The following is a 26205-nucleotide window of genomic DNA, read 5'->3' on the forward strand; positions in this document are numbered from 1 at the left end:
CCCATTTGAACTTTTCTAATAGATCTGTGGTTAGGATTTCTGCGGCTGCCTCCTCGTATCCCTCGGCCACAGGGGCACTGTGCATGGACTCCTCTTTGGCGTTAAGATGGACACACCATGCCATGATGGTACTTAGTCAGCCCCACACCCCAGTGGTGGTTACATTTTCCAGTGTCAGGAGCTCCCTGGTGACGGACACCTGGAGTAGGAGCCAAGTCCATGTTCCCCTTGTATTTCCTCCTTGCTTGCCCTGATCTGATCAGTGCTCAGACCTGCACTGCACCAGCTTATGTAACCCTCACGTTAGTCCTCCTGTCATCCCATTTTACTGATGAGGAAACTGAGGCTCACACTGAGTAATGAGTAACAGCACTGGGATTCAAATCTGGATGCTTGAGTTCTTAAGTGGTGGTCTGTACCGATCCTCGGGTAGTCTGAATTTGTTCCTCCTTTCCCTGGACGTTACAGAGAAGCTGAGGTCCCTGCTTTTAAGGAGCTTGGAGGCTAGTGTGGGAGACAGAGGCAGATGTGAGCGGTCGCGTCCATGTGGGATCATGAGACGAGGGAGGCGAGTGGGAGGAGCCTCAGGTTTGCCCAGTGGTCGGGGAAGTATCACCCAGGAGCTGATGGAAGATGGGAAGCGCAAGATGTCTGTAAGGGAACGTTCTGTTGCCTTCCAGACGTGCCAGAAACATCACTCCTCACAAGTATTTCCAAGTAGAATTTCTGCTGGCAAGAAGCAGATAGGCAAGGATGAGGCGTTATGAAATCAGAGGGGGTGGGAGGTAATAAGCCCCCATTTCCCTGCCCCCTCACCCTTGTGCCTCTCCTCCCGATTTTACCTGTGAACTTGCAGATAAAGTAGAGATGCCTTTGTAAAAATACATTGGTCTTGTTTGAGCTTGCAGAGAGTGAAAATATGGGGTTGGAGAGGCGAGAAGGTGAGGGAAGGGAAGTGAGGTTTATGACACGAGCTCTTTGGGAGTGGGACAGGAGGCTGGAGTAGAAAGACAGCACAGAGGAGCAGTGCTACAAGGGCCCCGATTCCAGCCTGTGCCCCTGGGTGCCTAAGAGTCCCCTGCACTCTGGAATTGGGACCCTCGGGCACCCTTGTTTCAGTCCTGAGGCCTTGAGTGGCCTGTGAAAGCATTTGGCTGTCTCCTGAAAACTGGGCCTGTTGCCTGGCTTTCTGGGACCCTCCGTCAGCCGGAGAGCAGAGGCTCTCAGGCAGCCCCAGGAAATGCTTCTCTGTAGCAGCAACCCAGTCATGCCTGCACTGCCCAGAGAGCTTTGCAGAGGGATTGGTCAGTGAAGTTTTGCGACCTGGCCCCACTGGGGCCCCTGCCCCCAACAAAGACCCTTGGCCCAGCCTGGGCCTTCACATGTGGGGTGCTGGCTGAGGAGCAGTTTCTGAGCAAGTGAGAAACGTTCAGCTAAAGATTGTCAGCGTCTCTGCAGGGCTGTGTGATAAAAAGCTGAGGACTCAGGCCAGCGCCAGATTTCATGATGGTAACAAGGGTGTCCTCTCAAAAGCCCCATGGCTTTAAAGCGATGGCGGCATCCCCCCTTACACCCTGTGGTCAGTGAAGAAAAGTATTTTACTAACTATTGAGTGGTAGGAGTGGCAGAGACCACGCAGACTCTGGACCCCGGACACTCGGAGCCGCCCCCAGAGCCAGCTTCCTGCCAGAATTCTCCCCTGTGCCCCCCACTCTTCTTTTAGTAACAGCAGACTCTGCTCCTGACCCCAGGGTTGGTTCTGATGCCCTGTCTCACAAAGCTAGTTAATTGTTAGATTCTGCTCCTTCTTACATAATATCTTACTTCTGTTCTCTGTTTAACCTGCCGCTCCAGGATCTTTTCTCTCCTAAGCTGTAATTTGAACTCAGTTCTCCTGCTTCCGTCCTAGCCTATCCTCTCAGACCTCCTTAGGGTGATCCAAGGGGCAAAGGGGGAGCCACCCCTACCCCTCAGAAGTTCTTCTGGGGGTGGGAGTGGGCAGGAGCGGGAGGGTAACAGAGACAAAAGGAAGTAGGCGACTTGAGGGTGACAGTTCCCCGGCACTTCTCAGGCAAGCAAGAAGCTGCCTGGAGTGGATCAGGAGACTTGTGTCCCCACCACAGCCACCTGGGGGCAGGCTCTTTAATGTCAGCTGGAGTGAAGGTGGCCTGCTGAGAGGAGGCAACTGGTCGGCTGTGAGCTGGCCTTAAGGGGTACATTTGCCCGCAAAAGTTCACCAGAGTTGGTGCAGGGCTGGCCTGGCTCTGGGAGTCAGAACCCCATGGGGTTTCTAGATGATACAGACTATTAGGTCCCCTCTCCCTCAAAGCAGTGTTTCCTGCCCACCCCGGGAATGTCCTCCACAAGATGCCTGATCACATCTGCATGTGGTGTTGATTAGGGCATCTGTGTGACCGACCCCTTATTCCCCTGACCCCAGTTCTTGTCCACAGCCAGCTGTCCCGCCCATCGGGCACCATGCTGTGCACCCACTCAGCCTGTGACAGTGAAGTAGAACTTCTGAAGGAAATGCCGGTTTCCAGTGCATCACACACGCTCTTCAAACAGGAACGTTTCCTTTGGTTTTTAGTTTTCTTTCTAAGATGGAAGGAATGACTGCAATGGGAAAAGGGGAGAAATAAATTAATAATATACTTCTTACGGTACATTGACAATTAAATAAATTGTAAATTTGATTAGGAGAAAATGAAGACAGAACTAAACATTGTGTCTTGCTCTCAAGCCCCCAGTGGCTCCTGAGCTCCTGGTCAGGTCCTTTTGGAATGTAAAGGCTTCCTTCCTTCTTCAAGTGTTAGCCTGGACTCCAGTGGGAGGAAAGAGATTAAAACCTTGTTGGGGGGGCGAAGGGGTCACTTGGGGGTGCTACGGAGGGCGAGTGAGTGTCACCAATGTACCTCTTTAGCTTAGGGAGTCATTTGAATTTTAAAGCTAGAAGAAACCTGAGGAAACATTGAGCAGGTTCTCCCACGTTTAGCTCGGAGTCCCCCATGCTTTTTAATCCCTGCCCTAATCTGAAAAAACAAATGCAAACAAAAAAGCCCTAATGCCTGCCGTTACTGCAGTTTGAAGACACAAAATCAATTTGATGTCTAAAAACAAAGGAAAATAAAAGGATAAGGTGTTGCCTTATTTTAAACAGTGTACACATCTTGCCCTCCGCCTGTTCCCCAGGGGACTGATTGCCAGCTTGAGGAGTCCTTAAAAATGACAGACCGGGCCCATTCCTCATTTTATAACTGAGACCCCCAAGCCCAGCACCCAGCTTGAGTCTCAGCAGTCCCAGGCCTGTGTACTTTCCACGTGCTCTTGAGCACTGGTTCCCAAGCAACCAAGCATTTTGCAGCAGGAAGGCAGGGAGTTAGCAAGTTAGGAAATGTAATAGGGACATGGAGAGGCCACAAATGGCCGTGAAAGTAATGGAAAGTGCCGTGATTAGAGGTTTTCTGGTTCTTGATGGAATGGGCTCGCTGAGCTTTCAGAGCTGGAGCTATGTATGCCATGCTCTGCATCGTCACTCCCCCCCAACGACCTCTCTTTACCTAGGGCTTTCTGAGCCCAGCTGCCTGAAGAACAGGGAGACGGAGACCGAGCCAGTGGCCGAGACTCTGTTGTTAGGGAAATAGTCAGTAACAGATGCATACAAAGCTGCCTCGCGTTGTTTTGTTTTCAAAATAAGTGATCTCTTACAGAAAGGGACAATTTTTCGTGTATCTTCCCATTTCTCTCTATCTTTTGCTTACTAGACCAGGGTGGCTAAGTCTAAGTGTCAGATTTGCTCAAAATAGAGATTTCATCCTTTCTGGGCTGTAATAAGTTGTGAATTCTGGTAAAATGCAAACTCTGGTTAAAATGAATATGTTAACAGCCTGACCTTACCTATGTAAACACGTGGACACAAGTGCACGCACTCCTCCTACAGTTTTTCTGTTCTAACACATCATTGGTTTTAAATTTTGTGCTCCACTAAGAAAGAAAAACGCTGTCAATCAAAGACACCATTGATTGTAAGACATGCCCCAATTTCAGCGTTTGTGGGAAAAAATATGCATCTTAGAATCAATGGAAGATGGGCTATAAGTAGGTTAGAAGAATATAGGACAAAATGTTAATAGTGAACTCCTTGGGTGCTTAAATTGATTTACATAATTGTTATTTCCTTCATCTTCTGTCTTTTCCAAAGTTTCCATCATGATTATTACCATTTTGATCATCATAAAACAGTCTGATAGCAGGGTTGTGTAAGCATTTATTTATACATCTTCTCTAGACCTCAGTGTCTTGGAAAGAGATGGTCTTACGTTCTTGCAACTTTTTAGTTGATAGACAGGCTTCCAACTTGAAGGTAACTGAGTAGAATGTCCCCTGGGATTGCTGTCTCCATGTTGGTTTTTTTATTATTAGCCCAATAAAAGCTTTCAGTCTTGCTCCCATGACTCCGCTTTCCCAGAACAAAACCACTTTTTCAGGCGAAGGTAGCCCAGTGCCATCCATCGGGCTTTGTATGACGTTTACCCTGTAGCCATTCCATTTCTCCCTCCCCGTCCTGTAGGGAGCAGGTACAGCCTGTCGACGCCAGGGCAGTGAGGTGACATGGGTGGCCTCTGGGAATCAGAAGCTGTCTCATCAGACAGGTAACTGTCATTAGGAGAGTTTGGCCTCTGTCATCTGCATTCTTGGGAGTGTGGTGGTGACATTTCAGGACCTGAAGTCACCATCTCTTGGAAATTAGTGGAATTAGAACAGTTCTACTGCTGAACAGGTGGGTGATCTGGGTCAGAAGGAACAAAAATGCTGATAGATGTGGCCTGAGTCGGCATATGGATAGATGGATGGGACGAGATGGGCTAAATTGGCGCCAGTGCAGGTTCGGTTTCCTTCACCGTATCCTGTCCCCCAGAGTGTGCACATGGAGCCATCCTGATGGTCATACTCAGAAAGCACTTCCTTCTTTCCAGCCACTTGGAAGGCATTTAGTAGCAGTTGGTTTGTCCGTCTCTTTGGTGTGGCTCTGAGAAGCACACCTGATGCATGTGTGGGCGGTTGGTACCTCTTCTCCTCTTGCCCCTGCAGTCCCGTGAATCCACATCTTATTGGCCAGTCACACATCATTAGCAGGATGCCTTGCTCAGAATTGATTATTTCCTGTCTGGGTTTACAGCACCTTCACTGGAACGGAGATTCTTGCATGTCACAACTGTATTTGTAAACAAATGTTTTGTACTGAGGTGCCAAACAAATGGATTTTGCTAGAAATACATACAACATTACAGAAGAGAGGTTAAAGTAGGGAATCTCATGGGAGGTAAACATCCTGGCAAATGAGATTTTTTACGTATAAATCTTTGTGCACAACTTCATGCCAGAGTCAAAGCAGACTGAAACTAGGATGAGAGAGACATTTTATTCCTCTGGAATATTCTAGAGGGGACATTAAGATTTTTAAACATCTTACTGCCTTCAGAATTGATTTTCCTTTATTAGAGCCCAGATATACTCTGTGTCTTTGGAGTGACTGCATTGAAATGATTTTTAAAAGAAGAATAAAGACGTCTTGGCAACAAGAAAAAGTTTTAGAAAAAATATATACAAATAGCAATTCAAAAATAACTGCTAATCAAATCACACTGGTTTAGAAGTAGGCTGAGTGTTATGCTTTTAAAAAGTGTCCGTCTTAATTAAATCTTCTCATTAAGTCTTGTCTCTTCCATTTTGTCTCAAATCTGTGTCCGGCTCGCAAGGTTCTGATTTCCCAGCTCCCATCTTAAGTGGCTAATAAATCCGTTTGTTCTGAAAGGTCTGGATTGCTCACTTTGCCTGACTTTTCTGAACCAAGTTCTTCTAAAATGTATCATGTTTTTAAAACCACTTCTAGAATTCTCACTTGTGGTCCTGTTGCACTGTGTTCTTAATGGTTTGGCTCATGGACTGTCATCTCTTAGGAAGTATGGATTTATTCCTGGCATTATTCCTGCTTCTTTGAAGAAAGAGTCAGATTAGCCATGTTTTATCTAATCCTCTTTTTATCCCCAGCTTTTTAGTTTTATAATCTTTCTCTTTCTTATTCCTGGTTACGTTTTGTATTACAGAAGCCTTTTTGATTGGACATTTGCTTCAGCCCATCTCCCGCTAGTTCCTTTTCTTAAGCATTGGCTCATATTCAGACTCATTAATGCATAGCTCTGTTTCGACTTCTTAAAGTATCTCTGTTCAGATGGTGTACCTCTCCTAGTGAAATGATAGGTAAGCCACAGTGTCTCTGGGTGTGCTTAAATAATAACCACAGGGAAACTACAATTTGACTTCAGGTGAATGTCCAATACAGGAATTGTTTGTAAAAATTGAAGGAGAAGCCCATTTATATTATTAATTTCTAGGTTTTGCATTTGGAAGAAGTTGTCTTTTGTTTAATTTACGTAAAGAGACTGGAAAGCTGAGCACGGTGGTCCCAGAGCAATCGGAAGATCTGGATAATTCATTATTTGGGGCCTCCTGTTGACACGGATGAGTGAGCCGTTTTTTCATTTATTAAAGGAGAGGAGTTGAGTAAATTATTGGTTTCCAAATTGTATTGAAGCCTTGGGAGCTGATCGAGAGGACTTTGAAGAGAGAGCAGGGCATCTCGAATAGCTCAGCTTTCAGCTCTTACATATTGGGTTCCCTCAGATTTTATTTAAAAAGGGATTTCATAACCCTAAAAAAAAAAGTCTCAAAACCTGCTATTTCCCCAGGTTTTTGGATTCTGTGAACCAGTAAGATTTTTATAAATTGAGGTTGGCCAGGGTGGGGAAGGGGTCACTGCCAACTGTTTGCCAAATGTAAAGAACATGGAATGAGATAAAAGCCATCTACCGTCACTGTAATTGCAATACCCAAAAAAGGAGGAAAGATATAATGTCAACAAAAACCTAAAGCAAACAAACAAATAAAAACAGCTCCTGAGATTGAACAACTTAGCACTGTAAACACTCCCCACAGTTTTCTTGTTGCTGGGGTGGGGTGGGGGGATTTGGGGCCAGCCCAGGGCTGAGGGAGGGAGAGGCTGTCTGGTGCATTGGGCGGTTGTTCTGGAAAGCCCTGTTCATCAAAAATCGGCCATGAATAATGTTCATTTTACAGTGGGGACTAAGAACGGCTTGCTGGGTTGTTCTCCAGATAATTGATTTCGTTGGGTTTCTTTGAAAATTTCTTTTGGTTTTTAAAAATATTCATAAATTTGGTATGGTTTTAAGCAGGAGGGGTTTTTCCCACAGTTAGCATATCAATACATTCACATTTCATTCTGTTTGAATCTTTTGTCCTCACTGAGATCTGAATATTTTAAGGAAAGCACCTCCCCTAGAAGTATTCTAGCCTTGACAATGCAATCTAGAGAAAAACACAAAGAGAGGGCTGACAGACTGTGGCTCAGTAATACAGGGGAAGGGAGGTGTATAAAGTGCTATCAGAATTGGACCCTGTCAACCCCAAATTTTCTGACAGGAAAGGATAGAGTGGGCGACAGAGCTAATTTTCAAATCCGGTTACGTCGCTTTTATGTGATGGAAAGACATCAGATCCCATGAGACCACATGTCAGTTTGCTTGGAAGTTAAATGGAATCTCATTGATCACTGGAGAGGAAAAGCCATGGGTCATTTTCAGTGTACTAGTTACGTGCTTGTTGGCATGTAAGACCCCTTAAATTGTTCCATAAGTTGAAATGCTCTCTAGAATACATAATTTTATCAGACGATTGATTAATAGTTTATTACCATATTGTGTCATTATTATATTAATACGTAATTAGTATATCCAAGATTTTACACTTACAGTGATATTCAGCTAATATAGATACACATCAGCATGTTGAAATTTTTAATTTTTTTTCATGTTAAACTTGTAGTTTTATTCAGGGTTGATTTTAGGATGTTGAAATTTATTAAATTCATTGATGGTCTCTAGGAAACTTGGTTGCACACAACCTGAAGTTACTCTGGTTACCTTAAGACAAAAGGAATTGATCAGAAGAGGATCAGGTTACTCACAGTTGGAGGGAAGGCTGGCGACCAAGACTCAGGCAGGAATCAGGGAGAACCAGGGTACGGCTAAGATCTTATCCCAGGAATGATCTGGTTAAGCCATTGCCGCCATTGGTACCAGCGTCTCAAGCCTGCCAGTTCAGGTTTGGCATTTAAGCCAGCTGACCCTGTGCCTCTGGGGCACCCCACAATGTTCCAAGACTGTACTGAGCCTATGGTTGCTTACATTGTTTAGCTGTGACGGAGGGGAGCGGGATGGGGACAGTACCCCCTTTCAAGCTTCCATAATTGGTGGTGAGGCCCTGCCACTCACCCACCTTACAATACCCTCCTAGAAAGAAGAGACGTGAGGTGCTGAGCAGCCTGAACAAGAGGTATCTGTGTCATTGGGGAGAGAAGTTCTGAGGAAGTGCATTGGAGTTAAATGAGGGCTGAGTAATGAAGTAAGAGACCTGAATTTTTGACCTGGCTCCCATTTGCTAGGTGGTGTCGAGCAGATAGCTAAACCCTGGGGACCTCTGTGTCCTCATCTGTAAAGAGAGGGAATTTTGATGACAACCTCAGACCTATGACTCTATAACCAGAGCCTTCTTTCCAGGAATAAAATAAAAATATAAATAAGACAATAGGAGCATGCAGATCTCCATTAAGTGCCTCTTCTGAGTAAGAGAAGGATAAGCTGACACTCTCGGAAATACTCATAAGGGGTAGCTGAATTTAAGTACTGCTATTGGAAAGTAGTCGTTGCATGATAAGGTATAGGAATGGGTCTGACTTAGCAGTCAGCTACACCTTGCTTCAAGGGCTGCTTTCACAGTGCCACCCCATACTTGTAGGGTGACTTAGGGGAAACTTCTGAGACTTGTTTTCTCACCTGCGACATGGAGATACTCTGTACTTGACGTGTGCTGTTGTGAAGGTGAAATGAGGCAACATATGTATAAGTGCCTGGGACGTACAACGTGTTCTCCAGAGGTCATTATTTCCCTTCCTAGGTGCCTGGGGATCTGGTCTGTAGTACTGCTCTCTGATTGTCTCCCTTGATTCGAGGGAACTAAATGGGAATTGAATGAGTGTTTGCCCGGTACGAGGCACAGCCCTAGGCTCTGGGGCTGCTGGGATATAAAGAAAAACCAGAGCGTTTGCAATTGGGTCAGAGAGGTCACAGGCCAGCATCTCCCTATGCCCTACTCTCTGGGATCATTGTGGGATTCAGAGTTAGGACCTGTGTACAACTGTTAACTTCAAAATGAAAAAGGCCTTGAAAGCTAGTGAAGCTTAGAAAATCTTATTAGACTTCTAATTTTACCAAATTTCTGGACATTGAGTTATCCAATTCTTCAAAATACCTTTTTCAGGTTTAAGGCAAGACAAACAGTAAGAAATTTTAGAGCACCTGCTCGGATGGCTAAAGTTTCTTTTAGGACTCATTTAGAAATTATTTTGTCTTTAGAAACTTACGTTTATCAATAAAAAAATCCATTTTGTAGGCGTGCAATTAAATGCTACCCACTGGGAACTAGACTCCTGGGACGCCTGCATTTCCCCCGCCCTTTGCCCGCACCCGGGACAATTCCCCCCTTGAGGGAAGAACTCCTGATCTCAGATAAAGGCATTTTGACCTCTACTAAACCAGGAGGGAGTCTGTGCTCCTACGAAGGCTTCACAGTCAGAGGGACTGCAGGCCATGGAAGCCGTGAGCACAAAAGAGGCTCTGCAGATGCCACATCTGGTTCCAGGGGATGCCAGCCCACGAAGGTTAGGTCACGTTAGGCCTGCTCGTAGCCGCTGGCATGTTAATCTGAAAATAAAAGGGCCTTTCAAAGTGAGAGGCATCACGATTTTGAGATCAATAAGAATAGCTATTCGGGGAACATTATTTGGGCTTCTGCCTGAGTGAATGATTCCTGTGTAGCTATTCTTATCGCTGTCAATAAATGCTTGTTGCCTGTCACTTTGAAAGGCCCTTTTATTTTTAGGTTAACACAATACCAAACTTAGTAGTACATTTTTGTTGAATTTTTACATTTTTTAATTGTAAAATGAGATGCAGATAAATATATGAGTCAAATAGGTAGCTTATTGAATTATTTTAGTGCAGCTGCCACGTAGGTCAAGATACTGAATTTTGCCAGCACTCCAGAAGCCCTCCGTATGCCCTATCCCAATAATTAACTGCCTCCCTTTCCCTCAAATTATCCACTCTTCCAACTTTTAGAATAATCACCTCCCCATATTTCTCTAATGTATCACCTACGTGTGCCTCCCTACACACTACAGTTTAGTTTTGCCCTCACCTTTTTTTTATTTGATGGTGTCTTGTAAGTGTTTAAATCACTGGTTTTCCTCTTCATCCCTTTCTTTTTCTTACCGTTTATCTGTTGAAGTACCTGGTCTCTTTATCTTTTGCCTCTCAGGTTTCCAGGTTTGGGCTGATTGAACGCTCAGGGACAGTTTGACATGTTCCTGTGTCCTCCAATTTCCTGACACCTTTATTACACCAAACACAGTGTCTTCTGTGTAGGAGCTCAGTGGCTGTTTCGTAATTGAAATTGACAGGGACCCGGTAACTCCGATACGTGATTCATTCATCATTTGGGCACCACATGCCATGTCCTGATTTCCCAAGCAGCTGGTTTTGGGGAAAGAACTTACTCCTAGCACCATTTACCAATTCTTACCAACTGACTCGTTTGTCTCTCGCACGCGTCTTCAGGACAGAATATCAAAGCTCAGATCCCAGAGCTCCCTTCAACCTCTGGGTCAGGCTGACGTCAGTTGTTCAGCGTTTCCAGTCTGTCTTGTCAGTAACAGAAACTGCTTCATGTTTCTATTTTATTTTTTTTTTTTGAGCATTCTTAAACTGTCCCATGCATATATGGCTCTGCGAGCTCATGTTCTATTATGAGGTCTGACAATTAATTCACAAACTCATCCTAGAAAAAGTGCTACATCCCTCATTGCTTAATATCACTACAGTCACCTTCAAAGTCCTCCCCTTGGGAAGATATGCACTGACGCCAGCACCTAGTCCACCCTTCAAAGCCATTTTGGAACTCTTTTTCTGGAATGGCCATCAGAGCTGTCGTCGTATTACCCTTGATGTCCTGAATGTCATCAAAATGTCTTCCTTTCAATATTTCCTTTACCTTAAAAAAAGTAAAGAAAGAAGTCATTGGGGGCCAGATCACGTGAGTAGGGAGGGTGTTCCAATGCAGTTATTTGTTTACTGGCTAAAAACTCCCTCACAGACAGTGCCCTGTGAGCTGGTGCATTGTCGTCATGCAGGAGCCATGAATTGTTGGCGAAAAGTTCAGGTCGTCTCACTTTTTCACGCAGCCTTTTCAGCACTTCCACATAGTAAACTTGGTGAACTGTGTGTCCGGTTGGTACAAATGCATAATGAATAATCCCTCTGATATCCAAAAAGTTAACAACATCATTGCAATAAGTTTGCGAACTTAATTGTCAGACCTAGTATGCTATCCACCCCTTAGTCACTTAGTAGCCATCTCAGTTATCAGGGAAAGACCACATTTCCATGACTTTTATTGCAGCATATTGTTATAATTGTTCTGTTTTATCATTAGTTATTGTTGTTTATCTCTTACTGTTCCTAATTTATAAATTAAATTTTCTCATAGGTATGAATGTATAGGAAGGTCCAGGACTATCTGCAGTTTCAGGCATCCACTGGGGGTCTTGGAACACTTTCCCCCTCAGATAAAGGGGACTGCAGTATTTACAGAGCGTGTTAGGGAATCTGGCACCTCCTGCTTTGTGTATGCCCAGGCCCGCAGTCCTTAGATGAGGTCGTGGTGTGGAGGAGTGGGGGGTTAATGCATTCTGGTGGAATAAACAAATGAATGGACACATTTCTGTTCAGCTTGATGGTGTCCATTATCCACAATTTCTGCCTCAGAAGAAATTTCTGGATGTTGAAGCTTCCAGAGCCTTCTGATGAGAATGGATGGATAGGTAGATGACAGTTACAGATGATAATCTCTGCGGTTTGGGGAAAAGAATGTTGTTAGTAAACCGGGTCGTGGTTCCGTCATGTCTATTCCTGCAGCCTTGCATGAGAGAGCTATAACCTTGCTCGATTCAAGTTCACGGATCTGAAAGTGAGCTACCAAACCTTGGTGTATGAGAAGACATGTGTGTAGAAACACTTTATGAATTACAAAACACTAGACAAAGTATCATTATGTTGCCTGTATTAATCACAATACAAATAGGAATTTTAAATTGGACTCTTCACATTACAAATATACGATTGATTTGCTTCTGTTGAAAGAAAGTGTCTCATCATCAAATGATAAGGGTTGGCATGTGCTTCAGGCCATAGAGAAGAATTTGTTGAAAAGCCTCCATTTTATTTAGGATTAAATTTAGGATTGAAAGTAGACAAATAGCGATGAAAATAAATACTCACTTCTAATAGCAAATGTTTGTAAAATCAATGTGATGGTTTCCTTTACACTAATTTTTATTTTTCAATTGCAAAGATGTAATATATAATGTTTTATATACGATATAGGTGAGTTGTAGAACACCCATACCCATGAATGGCTTATCGTAGAGTTTCAAAATTCATAAACTTGAATTTCTTTTGTTTAATTCCAAGACTATGGGAGAGAATGCATTCACCACATTCATGAAAGACGTTAATTATGGTCTCTCCTTGTTAATTTCCTATTTCCCGTGAAACCTTGGCCCACACAGAAGACAGACGTTGGTCAGACCCAGCTCACTAAATTGAGTCACGATGAGCACATCTGTTTCAATAACCTTTGCTGGGCTCCTCTGATTGGCAAGGGAATGAGAAGAGGGCTAAATCATGAGCCTCCTTCTGCCCCCACCTGTTCTTCCTTAGCAAGCCCCAAATCATTTGTTTTCTCAAGCTTTGTGCTTCTAGCTCTGTTTTCCTTTGATTCCTACAGGCCATGCAGGATGCCTTGGCAGACCTTCCGGAATGGTATGGAATAAAAGGCATGCAAGCCCACTGGATCGGCGACTGTGTGGGCTGCCACCTGGACTTCACATTAAAGGTGATGACGCGGTAGCCTTTCCAGCAATTAAGGCTCACAAATGCCCTTCTGCGTCATTAGAACGCGTTGAAGAGACTGGCAACTTTGGACTCCACAGCAGTGCTGTCCAGTAGAAAGATTGCGAGTCACATACGTCGTTTCAAATGTTCTAGTAGTCAGGTTTTTTCAAGTGCAAAGCAACAGGTGAAATTAATGTTAAAAACATTTTATTCAACCCATTATATGCAAAATGTTATAGTTTCAAGATGGGATCAGTAAAACACATTTATTAAGGAAACAGTTTACACTCTGTTTTAGTACAAAATGTTAGAAATCTGCTATTATTTTACTCTTACCGCACGTACTGGCCACATGTCACGTGATCCATAGCCACATACTGCTCTGGTTGGGTCCATAAACTCCCCAAAGCGTGTGCAGAATGTCTGTGTGGGCATTTTCCTGAACAGTGGGTCCACAGCTCTCGTATTCTCACAGGGGTTCATGTCACCAAACAGGATAAAGGCTAAGGGACCCGAGGCTATCTGTAACATGCTGCAGGTCACTGCCGAGGCCCACATGCTCGCCACGTGCCCCTCAAACTCTCCTCTTTGTCTTCACTGACTAGAAAGTTGATCGACTGCTTTCTTCCCTGGATGTTTTTTTCTGTCCTTCTGATTTCTGCTTCTCAAATCAAGACTTCTGTGTCCTACGCATCGAGCTCCAGCCCTTCCCTCCCCCCTTAGTCCCAGTCAAAACTCTCCAGAGGTGAGAGCAGCCGCCAGGAGACCACGTTGACCCATCTTCCTAGGCTCTGTCCTCCTGACAGCCGTATCTGCCGTCTGCTGAGCACCTGCTGCTTGTCACTGAGCTCATGATTTCCATGCATCTCCTCACGCAAGTGACCCGACTCACTCCAACTCAGACATGGGAGCCCCCGGCAGGGAGTGTGTGCTTTGAAAACCTTTGAGAAACAAAGCCTTTTTGAGCTTGTCCTCTTTCCACTTTGGTGAGAAGGTGGTGAGACTTGTGACGTTCAGTCCAGCTGTGACTTCTGTTCAGACTCTCAGGGCCATCTCTTTTGGGGTCCTGTGCACTACATTGGGTCTAATCCCGTGTCTAAGAGCTTTGCTTCTCAACTAGGCTGAAGGATGTGGGTCTCAGAACCACTGGGCTGCTGTACATGGAATGTCTTCTACAGTCTCTCCCTTGCCCAGCACGTTTACTACAAAGATGTTTCCGTCTCCATTCTTGGACCCACCTGAAAATGAGATGTCTCAGGGGAAGGGACACAGTCGTGCAGGTGCAGGGCCATGTGGCGGTAGCTCTGTGGCCACAGGCCTGGCTCCGTAGGTGACACGTAATGGGACTCGGCCATAGTGCGGACTTTTGGTTGTAGGTCCCGAGTGCCTCACACGTCGTTAGCACTGAGCGTATTGGAATGAATGTGTGAAGGAAGGAGCATCTGTGCTCTGGTGTCCTCCGAGTCTGTCACATAATTGTCATTTAGGCGTTTAACCAGCCCTAGGAGCACTCAGTCATGAGCTCAGCTCAGGCTGTCCTTTCGTTCCTCTTCAAAGTGGTATTAACTTCAATGGTTGTTTTTCTGGCTAGAAAAGTAGTTGCCTCTGTTTTATACTATACCTTAAATCCCGGGGGAAATTATAGTTCCTTTCTCGGGACAGAACCAATAATACATTGACAGTTATTTTTGATTTGTGAACAGAGGAGCCAGGAAGACAGGCCGGCATCTCTCTGAGCATGCTTCAAGCACCTTCATTCCGGGGAACCAAGCATGTCTGGTGGTGGGCGTGGGTGTGGGGGGGTGGCTTCGGGAGGATGAACTGTGATCCTTTTCTCTCCCGCCCTCCTCTGCCCCTGCCAGGGACCATCTACGGCCCCCACACCCAGAAACTGCACCCACTGTTTGGGATTGAGGAGGGCAGGGAGCAGGGGATGTACTGGGGAGCACAGCAGCCCAGGGGGAGGACTGAAAAATGACATGACTCCGCTTTGCCCCTGCCAGGTGGATGGGCAAGTCACAGGAGAAAAGCTGGCTGCGTACACGACCACCCCCGAGGCGATTTACGGCATCTCCCACGTGGCCGTCACTCCCAGCCACAGACTCTTCCACGGGCACAGCTCCCTGAGGGAAGCCCTTGAGAAGGCGCTAGTCCCTGGCAAGGGTGAGTGGGCACATTGAGGCTAGGACGGGGGCGCGTGCCTTATGCGTACATTTCAACGGTGCTGCACGGAGTTCACGGTCTGTCACCTACGTCGTCTTATGTGATTTGTTCTTCATCTTAGCCTGACTTTTTTCTTTTTTTTAAACATGAGGGTGAAAAAGAGCATTAAAAATGTTAAGTTCCCCCCCGGTTTCACTTTGAGTTACTACGTTGTCTACTTCTTGAGTTTTCTGGCTGAAAGCTCAAATCCTTCCCTTTACATATAATCTAGATTTAAAACTCTTTTTCTAATAGGAACAGAATCTTCTGCTCCCTTTATAATTCCGTCATCAAATAAAACTGCACTGACAAGGACAGGAAGGAAGCCGCTGAGAATTAGAGGACACATTTTCAGCAACTTAAATTTATTGTTTTAGAGAAGTCACATAGTCATCTGAGCTGACGCAGCGTCCTGCTCCATACATGTCTTCAGAGAATAGATGGTGCTGACCTGGAAATGGCATAGCAAGTCTTATTGGTCAGCGAGGACATGGGGCATGTGTACGCCCCATAGTCAGGATTCTGTGGGTACAAGCAACAGGATCCATCTCTAGCTAGCCCAGAGGAAAAGGAAACCGTACTGGAAGGCAGTCGAAAGCTGCTGACTAGTAGAAACACTGAAGAAACCAGTCTGGAAGAAGACTTGGATCAGGCAGCCATGGGAGTTTGGCAGCAGGCATGAATTAACAGTCTCTAGCGTACCACTGACTGAGGGACTCTGCTGTCACCTCGCCCTCAGAGCCTGGAGCACTTGGTTCTGATTGGTATAATTGGGGCCCCGTGCCCTTTTTCTTGGCCAAGGGAAGACCAGGTATCTTTCCTGACAGACCACCAAGACTCTAACCAATGAGAAAGGGATAGCTCTCCAAAACAAACTCAGAGGGTCTCCCCAGAAGAAGTACGTATGGATCCTAGGCGGGCAGAAGGCAGTAGCCTATTGATTAGAAGGCTGTCTCTGGAGAAATGTAAATGTTTTTATAAAAATCTCACCCCGTTCTCTTTTCATAAACTTCAACCCAAAGCACACAGCCTGAATTATTGGGGTGTGTTTGAATTATTTAACTAACAAAAATGTTTTGGGTGGTGATATAAAGTTTTTTTTAAATTGCTATTCTTCAGGTAACCAGAAGGAAAGATTTTCTGACATCAGGTTGGAAGGGTAAACAACGTTATCCCAACTTACATCTGCTTAAGACTTCTAATTGTTTACTTACAGCATTAAAGCGAGGGTTCAAATCAGTGAACATTATTAAGGAAACTACTACGTGCTAAGCACTCCGGGATACGTAGATGACCTTTCACAACCCTGCCTTCGGAGTCCTAACAGAGGACAACCAGATGTATATGTAACCTGCTCTGGCACAGGACACATATAATTTGGTTTCATCTCATTTGCTGTTGTATATTGAAATAGAGAAAAGACTCTTTTGAGTTAAAATTTCAGTGTGTTTATAAATTCCAACATAGCGGTCTCTTTCAGTTTTATATTCTACTTACTCAAAATGAGATGTTTTCAACTGTTTAGTGTAAAGGGAAAATGCACAGCTTTTGCTCTCAGGGACATTTTGAGGTTCAGGAGTATGATGGTTGAATACTATCTAAAATTGAAAAACTAAGAAATGTACACATCTAGCTCTTAGATTTTTTTTTCTTACAGTGAATTTGGGGTCACAAATTAAAATGAGGTAATATTAAAAGGGGATTAATGAGCTAATGAGTTACAAAAGATGGAGTTCCTGACATGAAAGTCATTATGTAAATGCAAAACATTTTCATATGTAAAAAATTAAATTATTTTAGCATATGCAAAGAGCAGTGTTTTCATGATCGCGTGGGCATCAGCACATCTGATTTGGCCTGGTCATTTTGTTTTGGCACTGACTGGCCTGTTAACTTCCTTCTCTCTTCTTTTTAATAGTCTCTGACATAATTCCAAATGGAACATTACACTTGGCTCTGAATTTTCCAATTCTCATTTTCAGAGTGGAAGTATTCTTTTTGCAGACGTCAATTTATTAAAAGTCTTGAGGTTAATTTGCACGTCAAGTCTCTGGATTTTGACATGTGGCATTAGTCCCATGAAGGCCAAATTGCTTTGAGCATAATGCAGTTTTCCCAAAGGGTGAATTAAAATTACCATATGAATATAGGTTTATGCCTCCTTTGGCCTTTGAGGTCACATGTTAAACCTGAACGTTATATCACTGTTGTCATTTACCCTTGCCAATTGGTTCAGATCAGGCAAGCGGCTTGGTTTTTCCTCAAATGTCAGGTCTTAGGGTGGCGAGTGTTAAAGCAGTGACCACTGAAAATTATGGCATCAAACAGTTGTGACTGGCTCCGAGGAGGATGGTGACACATGTGGGCAGGGTGACGTGAGAATGGCAGAGTGGAGGCGGGAGGACCCGCTTACCTCATTAGTTAATGTAGGAGATGGTGAAGACCCCAGAACAGTGTTGTCAGAATGGAGGGGCGGGAAGAGCTCTGAGAACTCTGGAAGGGTCGAGGGCAGATTCGACTTCCTAGTTTCTGGCTGGGCAACTGGGTTGCTGACGTTATTGATTAAAGGTACTGTTTTTTGCTCAGCATGACATAATTTGGCACAGATTCCTTGAAGAGAGCAAAAAGTAAGGCCCTTCCCTGTAGAGTTCTTGAAATCAAGTTTTCCATAATCATCGACATTGCCTTCCTTTTCTCAGCTGACCTCCTCTAACTTAAGTCATGTTATGTAAGCTCTGACCTGATAGGAACTAGAAACCATAAAAAGCATCAAGAGGGAAATATCGTCAAGCTGTTCTGGCTTTTCCTGGAGTCTTTTCTTACATTCCTAAAAGGGAAATATTCGAGCCCCAGGGCTTTGGAACCACACATCACAGCTCTGAGTCACCAGTGGTCTGTACAGCGCATTTTTCACCAAGAGGGTACATGAGGTCATCTCAAAGGGTGCCTTAGAACCCTGTTGTCCTTGACGCATTAGAGAGCAGGAGCTTCATCTCCTGGAAGTCCCGGAACATTAACTAATTGCTTACTTTCATCTACTCGCGTCTCCACAGTATCAGAATGGGACTGAAGGGTGAAGAACAGAATCCTGTAGACAGTAGCTTGTTCTTCAACGAAACTGCTTCTGCTAGCATCCGTTCAGCACGTGTTAATGTGGATGTGACGCAGAGAGAAAAGCTGTGCTCAGATAACTGGGAATAAATAAAAACAAGTAGGTTTTTTTGCTTCTGGACATCTGAGAACCTTTGCTGTGCTGATGTTCATCGTGACTTCCAAAGAGAGGACATCAAGTGGCACTTTTCACACTTAGTGACCACGAACCCCATTTCCGCAGACCGTCCCTGGAAGCCAGCTGCACCAGGAGCACTGCTGTGCTGAACACCGAAGGAAAGCCACGTGTCGGTTTTTCTAGAAGGCATGACAGACCTGCCTTCCTCGCACTGGGGGCCATGAGAGCAGAGGGCACCTACGTGCCCTGCAAGTTTCCTTTGCTGTTTACAGTGTTCAGCTGTTGTCTGGCCGCCGTGTGAGATGCTTCAGTCGCTTCAGATTTCCTAGAACTTCCTCGGCTTCCTGCTTCACGTCTCCCCGGCATGACTGCTGAGAAATACGGAGAACACTAGACCTGGTCAGGAACTTCAGGTTTTAGTTTTGTTCTATTTACGACACCGATTTTTGACCAGGTAAAGCAAGCATACAAATTGCTACTGTATAATCATTACAAATCTGCTCATATTTAAGGGTCAAGACCGATTTTCTTTTCTAATTGCAAAACTGTCATAACAACTTTTATGTGGAAAAATGAAAAAAAACAACCCTTCAATGCAGTGCTCTACATTTAAAAAATTTTTCTCGTAATAACTTTATTGAGATATAATTCACATACTATAAAATTCACCCATTTAAAATGTACAATTCAGTGGTTTTTAATATATCCACACAGTTGTACAACCATCACCACAGTCAATTTTAGAACATTTTCATCTTGCCCCAAAGAAATCCCATGCCTTTGGCAGTCACCCCCATTCCTCCTAATTCCCCCAGCCCTGGACAACCACTGATCCACTTTCTGTCTCCAAAGGTCTCTTGTGGACATTTCGTATGAATGGAATCTTATGATATTTGCCTTTCTGTGACTGGCTTCTTTCACTCAGTATAATGTTTTCAAGGTCCATCTGTGTTGTAGCATGTCTCAGTAATTCATCCCCATTTATGTGAGAATAACATTCCGGTGTGTAGATACAACACATTTTATTTATCCATTCGTCAGTGGATGGATATTTTGATTGTTTCCACTTTCTAGCTATTATAGATAATGCTGCTCTGAGCATTTGTAGAAATTTCTGTATGGACATATATTTTCATTTCCTTGTGTGTCTGTCTAAGAGTGGAATTGCTGGGTCTTATGGTAACTCTGTTTTTAACTGGTTGAAGAACTATCAGAAAGCAGCTGCACTATTTTATATTCCCACCAGCAGTATATGAGGGGGTCCAATTTCTCCACATCTCCACCATCACTTGTTATTGTCTGTCTTTTTTTTTTTAACATTTTTTTAACATTTTTTTATTAGTTTCAGGTGTACAAAACAATGTAACTGTTAGACATTTATCATTTATATCCCTCACACAGTGATAACCCCCTTCCCCCATCCACTTGTCTATCTATCTTTGACTGTGGTCATCCTGGCGATGTGGTGTGGTATGATACCTTCTAGTGGTTTGATTTGGGTTTACCAGATGGCTAAGGGTGCCGAGCGGCTTTTCATGTGCTTATTGGCCATTTGTGTTTCTTTGGAGAAGTGTCTATTCAGATCCTCTGCCCACTGTTTAATTGAGTTGTCTTTTTATTATTGAATTTTAATAGTTCTTTATTCTAGACACAAGTTCCTTATCAGATATATTATTTATAAAAATGTTCTCCAGTTCCGTGGGTTTTCATTTTCTTGATGGTGTCCTTTGAAGCACAAAAGTTTTTAATTTTGATGAAGCCCAGTTTTACCTATTTTTTCTTTCATTGCTTTTGCTTTTGGTGTTACAGCTAAGAAACAATTTCCTAGTCAAAGGTCCCGATAATTTATACCTATGTTTTTGTCTAAGACTTTCATAGTTTCATATCTTACATTGAGGTCTTTCATCCAGCTTTTAGTAAACTTTTACATATGGCAAAGGTAGGCATCCAACTTCGTTCTTTTGCCTATGCTCGTATTCCTTTTCAATCCATGTTCCCACGCACGTGTATATTATAGGTCCAAGTGCTTCTGTCTTTATTTTTTGGTCTTCACTTAATATGATATCAGAAAATATTTCTTTGTTCTTATGAAGGCTTCACAATTGTTTTTAATCCATACATAATATTCTATCTACTCAATGTACTATGGTTTCCTAAATCCTCCCTGTTGGAGTAAATATTTGGCCTTTTTTTGTGTTTGGGGCTGTTACGGAGATAGCTGCTATAATCATTTATGTCCACGTAGCATTTTGCCTCTGGAATTACTCCCTCAGGAGACCTTTCCCAAGAGCGGGATTTTTTGGTCATAGGTTATGAGCATTTTCCCGTTGCTGTTACATGTTGCTTTTGTCGGTTTCTGAAAGGGCTACGTCCATTTACGGTGCCATATGCAATGACGCATGAATTTCAGTGCACCTTCAGAAACATGGATGTTACCCTTCTCAACATGTTTGCTAACTTACCAGATATAAAATGATACTACTTCAAGATTAGTTTCCGTCTCTCTTTTTAAAAATTAATTTGTTTTTTAAAACCCAAGTGATATATGTATATTACATGAAAAGTCAAAAGTATTACTAACAACAATAGTAACTACCCAACTACTTTTCATCATTCTGAGTATGTGTTTCTTACTATATAAGTTTGGTGGCTATGACAGAGTCCTAGAAAAACAGTGATTTAAAAATACAGGAGTTTATTTCTCGCTCACATGAAACTCGGAGTGCAAATGACAAGTCTGCTTTGGGAAGTGGCCAGGACCAAGGCTCTTTCTGTCTTCCTGCTCGGCCTTCTTCGGACCTTGCCCTTAGCTGTGTGTTCTAAGATATTCTACACTTCATCTGCATTGCATCAAGAAAGACGTGGGGGGGGGGGAGGGTGTGCTCCTTTTTCTCTGAGAGAATGAACTAGAAGTTGTTTCTGCACGTGCTCCATGGCCACACCTAGTGCAGGGGCACAGGGCAGTGCTGCCATTTGCGGTGCAGCCACGTGTCCAGCTGAACATTCTATTGCTGAATCAGAAGGGGCATCATATGCGGAGTCAACTGGCAGTCTGTGCCACAGCCGCTTCTCTGGTAGAGACCTGCATGTGTCTGTAATATACCTACATGGCTGTCTCTCAGCTCACCACTCTTCTAGACGTCATCAAGTGACTTTCACGCTTCACTTCACCATCCCGCACCTTCCGTCCTCCTAACAACATTGCATCATAATTGCAGAGTTCACAAATGTACACCTCTTCTTTGAGATGGGACAATATGGGATCAGAAGTAATTGAGATGGGTCAGCCCTTAGGCAGCTTGGGCAGCAGGTGCCTCTCAGCCATAGTACCATGGGTGCTGGCCAAACCTTAGCCATGGAGACCTGTGTGGGTCACAGCTCACTCTGTCCCCACCGTACCCCATCCTGTCTTCCTGACACTCAAGATGAAAGATCAGAGCTGGCTGAGATGCCTACAGAGCCTCTCTTTGACCTCTTTGAAAAATGAATCCTAATCCCTAGGATTATTTTAACTTTGGGGTTTGGAAAACATATGTTAGATAATTATGTAAAGTCTTAAAACATGGCAAGGGTAAATAGTAAGCATTCGTAAATTGCAACTGTTATTAATTTCTTATGTTACAGTAAGCTCAAGTGAACTCACTGACTGAGTTTAGCCTTTCCTCCCTTCTTCCTTTGGGACTTTATTTGGGTCTCTGTGCTTCCAGGGAAGATTCATGGATGTCTGGCTTATCTCCCCACCGCAGTAATTGTAACAAGCTTCACTTAAGATGACACACTGTTTGGATACTTCCAAATTAAGTGTTTTATTATGACCACATAAATATTGTTCCCAACTGAGCCATGTATACTGTGATTACATATTCCTTTTTATATAACTTTATTTTTCCTGAAGTTCACGTCATCATTTTTTTCATTTGCTTTGTATTCTTTGAATTTCTGACTAAGTCTTCCCACACCCTCCCAGAAGCTCTTTAAAATGCCTGTCAATACCGTTTTCTACACATTCCAACCTGCCAGATAATGTATTGATTCCCTTTTTATCCTGAAGATGCTTCCTGGGGGGCCTTCTGTCCTGCTCACATCTGACAGTTCACACTCCAGGCCTCTGCTACACAGCTGTCATCCTAGGATTTCCCTCTGTCTTCGTTCTGCAAATATCCAATCCTCTTTCCTTTGTTAGATAGACCCTCTGTTTCCTGGATCCCATGTCTGTCTGTTTCTTGACTTACCCTCATTTTGCTGGAACACACTCTCCAGTTTCTCCTAAGAAAGGAACTGTTTAGTCTTTGTATGGCTAAACAGTCATTTTTTACTCTTCTATCCACTTCCATCTGCAAGTGTTATGATTTGGAATTCCAGGCATCTCCCTAGTTCTACCATAGATAAATTTCTGTGTTGCTCATTCTTCTGTATATTTGAGGTATTTTTCAAGACGAAAAGAGGGTGGTGGGGACGTCTTTTCTCCACCATCTGGAAAATAGAAATGCCATTTTCACTTCTTTTGTTATTAGTTCATACAGATGAACACTTTCATGTATTTGTTTAATCTTTTGATTTTCCAGTGGTGTGAATTATCTATCAATATCTTCAAAGAACAAATTCTTTGGCAATTAGCACAGAACACCGAAGGTCTAATGCTTATTTTTCTCACCTGTTTCCGCTGAGATTTGGGGGCCCCAGCGGACAGGCATCCACAGTTCTTGCTCTCATTTTCAGATTGCCTCACGCCTGTGACCGCTGTGAACATGCTCACCCAGCAGGAGGTCCCTGTCGTTATCTTGGCCAACGCTGACTTTGAGGGCTCTCTGGATTCAAAAATAGGTAAGCAGCTATTCAAGTGTGATCAAAATAGTGTATTTAGCAGGCTTCAAATCAGAAGACTAGCCCATTGCTGTCAAGTGAAAGAGCTGACTGTTGGTTCCGTTCTCCATTTTGCCTCTTCGTGAAAACAGATGTCCCTTATTTAACAACTACATTCTGAAAGCATATCAAGTGCATCGCACTTTGCTAGCTGCTGTTGAGAACAGTAAAGGATATCTGGCCCGTGGATCTTGCCAGTAGGTCCCGTTGGTGAGACTTATATCTCTGACGTGGGGAACAGTACAACTCAGCTGAAAACCCAGTTCTCAGGACTCAGAGCCAACAGCAGCTGCTGAGATGGGGGTTCAATGCACAAATGATCAGCGTGGGCTGGGTTTTGGGTGAGGCCCTTGTGGAGGAGGTGAACTTGAGCTATTCAAGAAAAGGATCATGAAACAGCAGTAAAATGGAAGGCTTATTTAGAACTGTAAATTGGATACCGTTGGCAGCCTTACTCATTCGTCAGAGTTCTAAACGATCACCTAACAGGAAGTCTGTGGCTGTCCCGAGGGATGACAGCCTACGACAACCCTGTCCAAGATCTGCCCTCAGGATGGGCCCACGTGGCTCTTTTTTCAATGTTCCTACTGTAGATTCTAGCCAGTCTCCAAAGTGCCAAAATCCTGCAGAGAAAGTTATTTCTACACTCTGTTTCCTAGCACACAGGAGAAATAGCATTTCTTATCAAAATCATGTTTTTCCTCACAATTCTCAGATCCGGTTTTTGACAAAGTGATTTGAAGAAACACCAACACAGAAAAATATATTAAGCCAGTCAAGTCATTCTCTTCCAGCAGTTTAAACCTAGAAAGTATGTTGCTTAAGGGAAATAATTCCTTCCACTGTTTTTATGCCCTTTGTCATTAGTTAAATTCATTACTATAACTAGCCAAGGTAAACAATAAAGGAAGCCCTTATTGACGTGTTTTTTTTTTTCCTTTTCTGTTGATATTTCGAGTCAAAGTACCAACACAATGTTGAGACTTCTGAAGGGAAAATAAATCTGACTTTTTAGGTGTGCGTGGAAAATCATTTTTCCTGTTGCCTTGATTTCCCACAGTTACATAATTAACATTTTCTAAGTTATTGCCCCTTGCTCTCCAAGAAGAACAGAGACAGATAAATAAGAGATAATGTAGTACTTTTGCCATGTCACCTGCCTGTTACAAAAACAGGCACATTCCCCTGAGCACTGTGTGACCATCCCCGAGGTCCAGAACGTTCTTTGTGTGGTCACATAAATTCTGTGTCACAATATCTGCCTTTGACTGTTACTCCTAGTGACTCCAAACCATGCACTTCTTGTAAGTGACTCTTTTCCCTTCTTGACCACGAGCATTTTTTGGTAATAGTTAGTGCTTTCCCTTTTTGCTCACTAGTCAGTGTTCTTCAAGTCCCCTGTGAACATTTATTTGCTTCATTAGGTGCTTTCTGTCGGTAATCTCAACTGGAACACCGCAGAACTTTCCATCTCCCCACGGAGCTGTAGAGCATGTCTCCCAAACATGAAATCGCCCTTTTAGGGCCATGTTCCTGAGAGGCTGTTTTCGAAATCTGAGTTAAGCATTTTGTGTATTACCCTTAGTTTGGTCTCTCTCAGTTGCCAGTTCAGGGAACATGTGGCAATTTTAGAGACATTTTTGTCTGTCACACCTGGGGGGTCTCAGAGGCTACTGGTGGAGACCAGGGATGCTGCTCGTCATCCCACAGTGCACAGAGTAGCCCCCACAGAAAGTCTGGAATGTGAATAGTGCCAAGGAGAAACGCTGCCCTACAGAGCCAACACCTGAGAGACCTGTTCTCGTGACAGCTGAAGCTGAGGCAGCAGGCCTTGGCCCTCTGCATGAGTGATTTACTTCTGCTCGGCTCCATCTCCTCAAGGGCATGTGTGGGTTGAAGAATAAATGTCTCTTCAGAATGTACTGCTGCCTCTGGGAACAAAGCACAGTATGAAATAACACTGTTGCCAGCCTTCGGCTTCCTGATGAGTGGATTTTTCTAGGGTGCTAGGAAATGCTGGTGGTGTCAGCCCTGCTTCTCAGGAGAATGCCACTGTCCTCTGTCACTGAGGGAGTTCAAAGAAGAGGTCTCCCCAGATGCTTGTGATTTACTGTTTCAGTGACCAAAAGCACCCCAAATTGCATATTTTAGAATTATCACTATTTTAAAAAATAAACTAAGCAAAGGAAAAGGTTTAAAGTAAATAATACCAGTATGGTATAGGGGTCATGTTAGGGTGGTGGGTTTGTCCAAGACTCTTCTTTTCCCCAGTAGATGTCATGTGCTTTTATAACTTCTCTAACTGAAAAAGGTAGAGTCTCCTTTTAGAAGCTAAAGCTAAGTGTCAGTGCTGTCGATCATTTTGTGATCTGGGCATTTACAAAGGAGACATTTTGTGTTTCTTCCCCTCTCGATAGGAATTCCCAGCACAAGCTCAGAGGACACCACCTTAGCCCAAGCCCTGGGCCTGTCCTATTCCGAGGTCATCGAAACGTTGCCTGATGGCACAGAGAGACTAAGTGGCTCTGCTGAGGTGAGTACCCTGTGGCCCGGGCCTAAGAACTTACTTCTAAATTCACGAGCTTGACACGTGTCTGACGAGACATTTTCCTGCAGGCGTTTCACTCATCCCCACCCCTAAGAATCTTGCAGCCTTGTTTCTTTAATCTGTGAAAACAAAATAATATTCTTTTTCAAGATCTAGAAGTTTATCAACTCTAAGTCAAACCCTATCCTAGAATAGTATGATTATCACAGTAACTAAACTTTATTTTGGGACTCTTCTGCTGGAGAAAAAAGGACCTCTTCCAGAGAAACTTTTAT

At 43.8% G+C, this 26205-nt stretch overlaps 1 protein-coding gene across 1 annotated transcript in view; it reads left to right on the forward strand.

Moving 5' to 3' along the window:
• Positions 1-26205, forward strand: part of LARS2 (leucyl-tRNA synthetase 2, mitochondrial) — a 125164-nt gene that overhangs the window by 53924 nt on the left and 45035 nt on the right. The window contains exons 8-11 of the mRNA XM_081072814.1: positions 12982-13089; positions 15092-15251; positions 23239-23343; positions 25800-25915. Coding sequence (XP_080928940.1) covers positions 12982-13089; positions 15092-15251; positions 23239-23343; positions 25800-25915 — 489 coding nt within the window. The remainder of the gene's footprint in view (positions 1-12981; positions 13090-15091; positions 15252-23238; positions 23344-25799; positions 25916-26205) is intronic.

Source organism: Rhinolophus hipposideros (assembly GCF_964194185.1).
Source record: "Rhinolophus hipposideros genome assembly, chromosome: 14".
In the NCBI taxonomy this organism is placed as follows: domain Eukaryota; kingdom Metazoa; phylum Chordata; class Mammalia; order Chiroptera; family Rhinolophidae; genus Rhinolophus; species Rhinolophus hipposideros.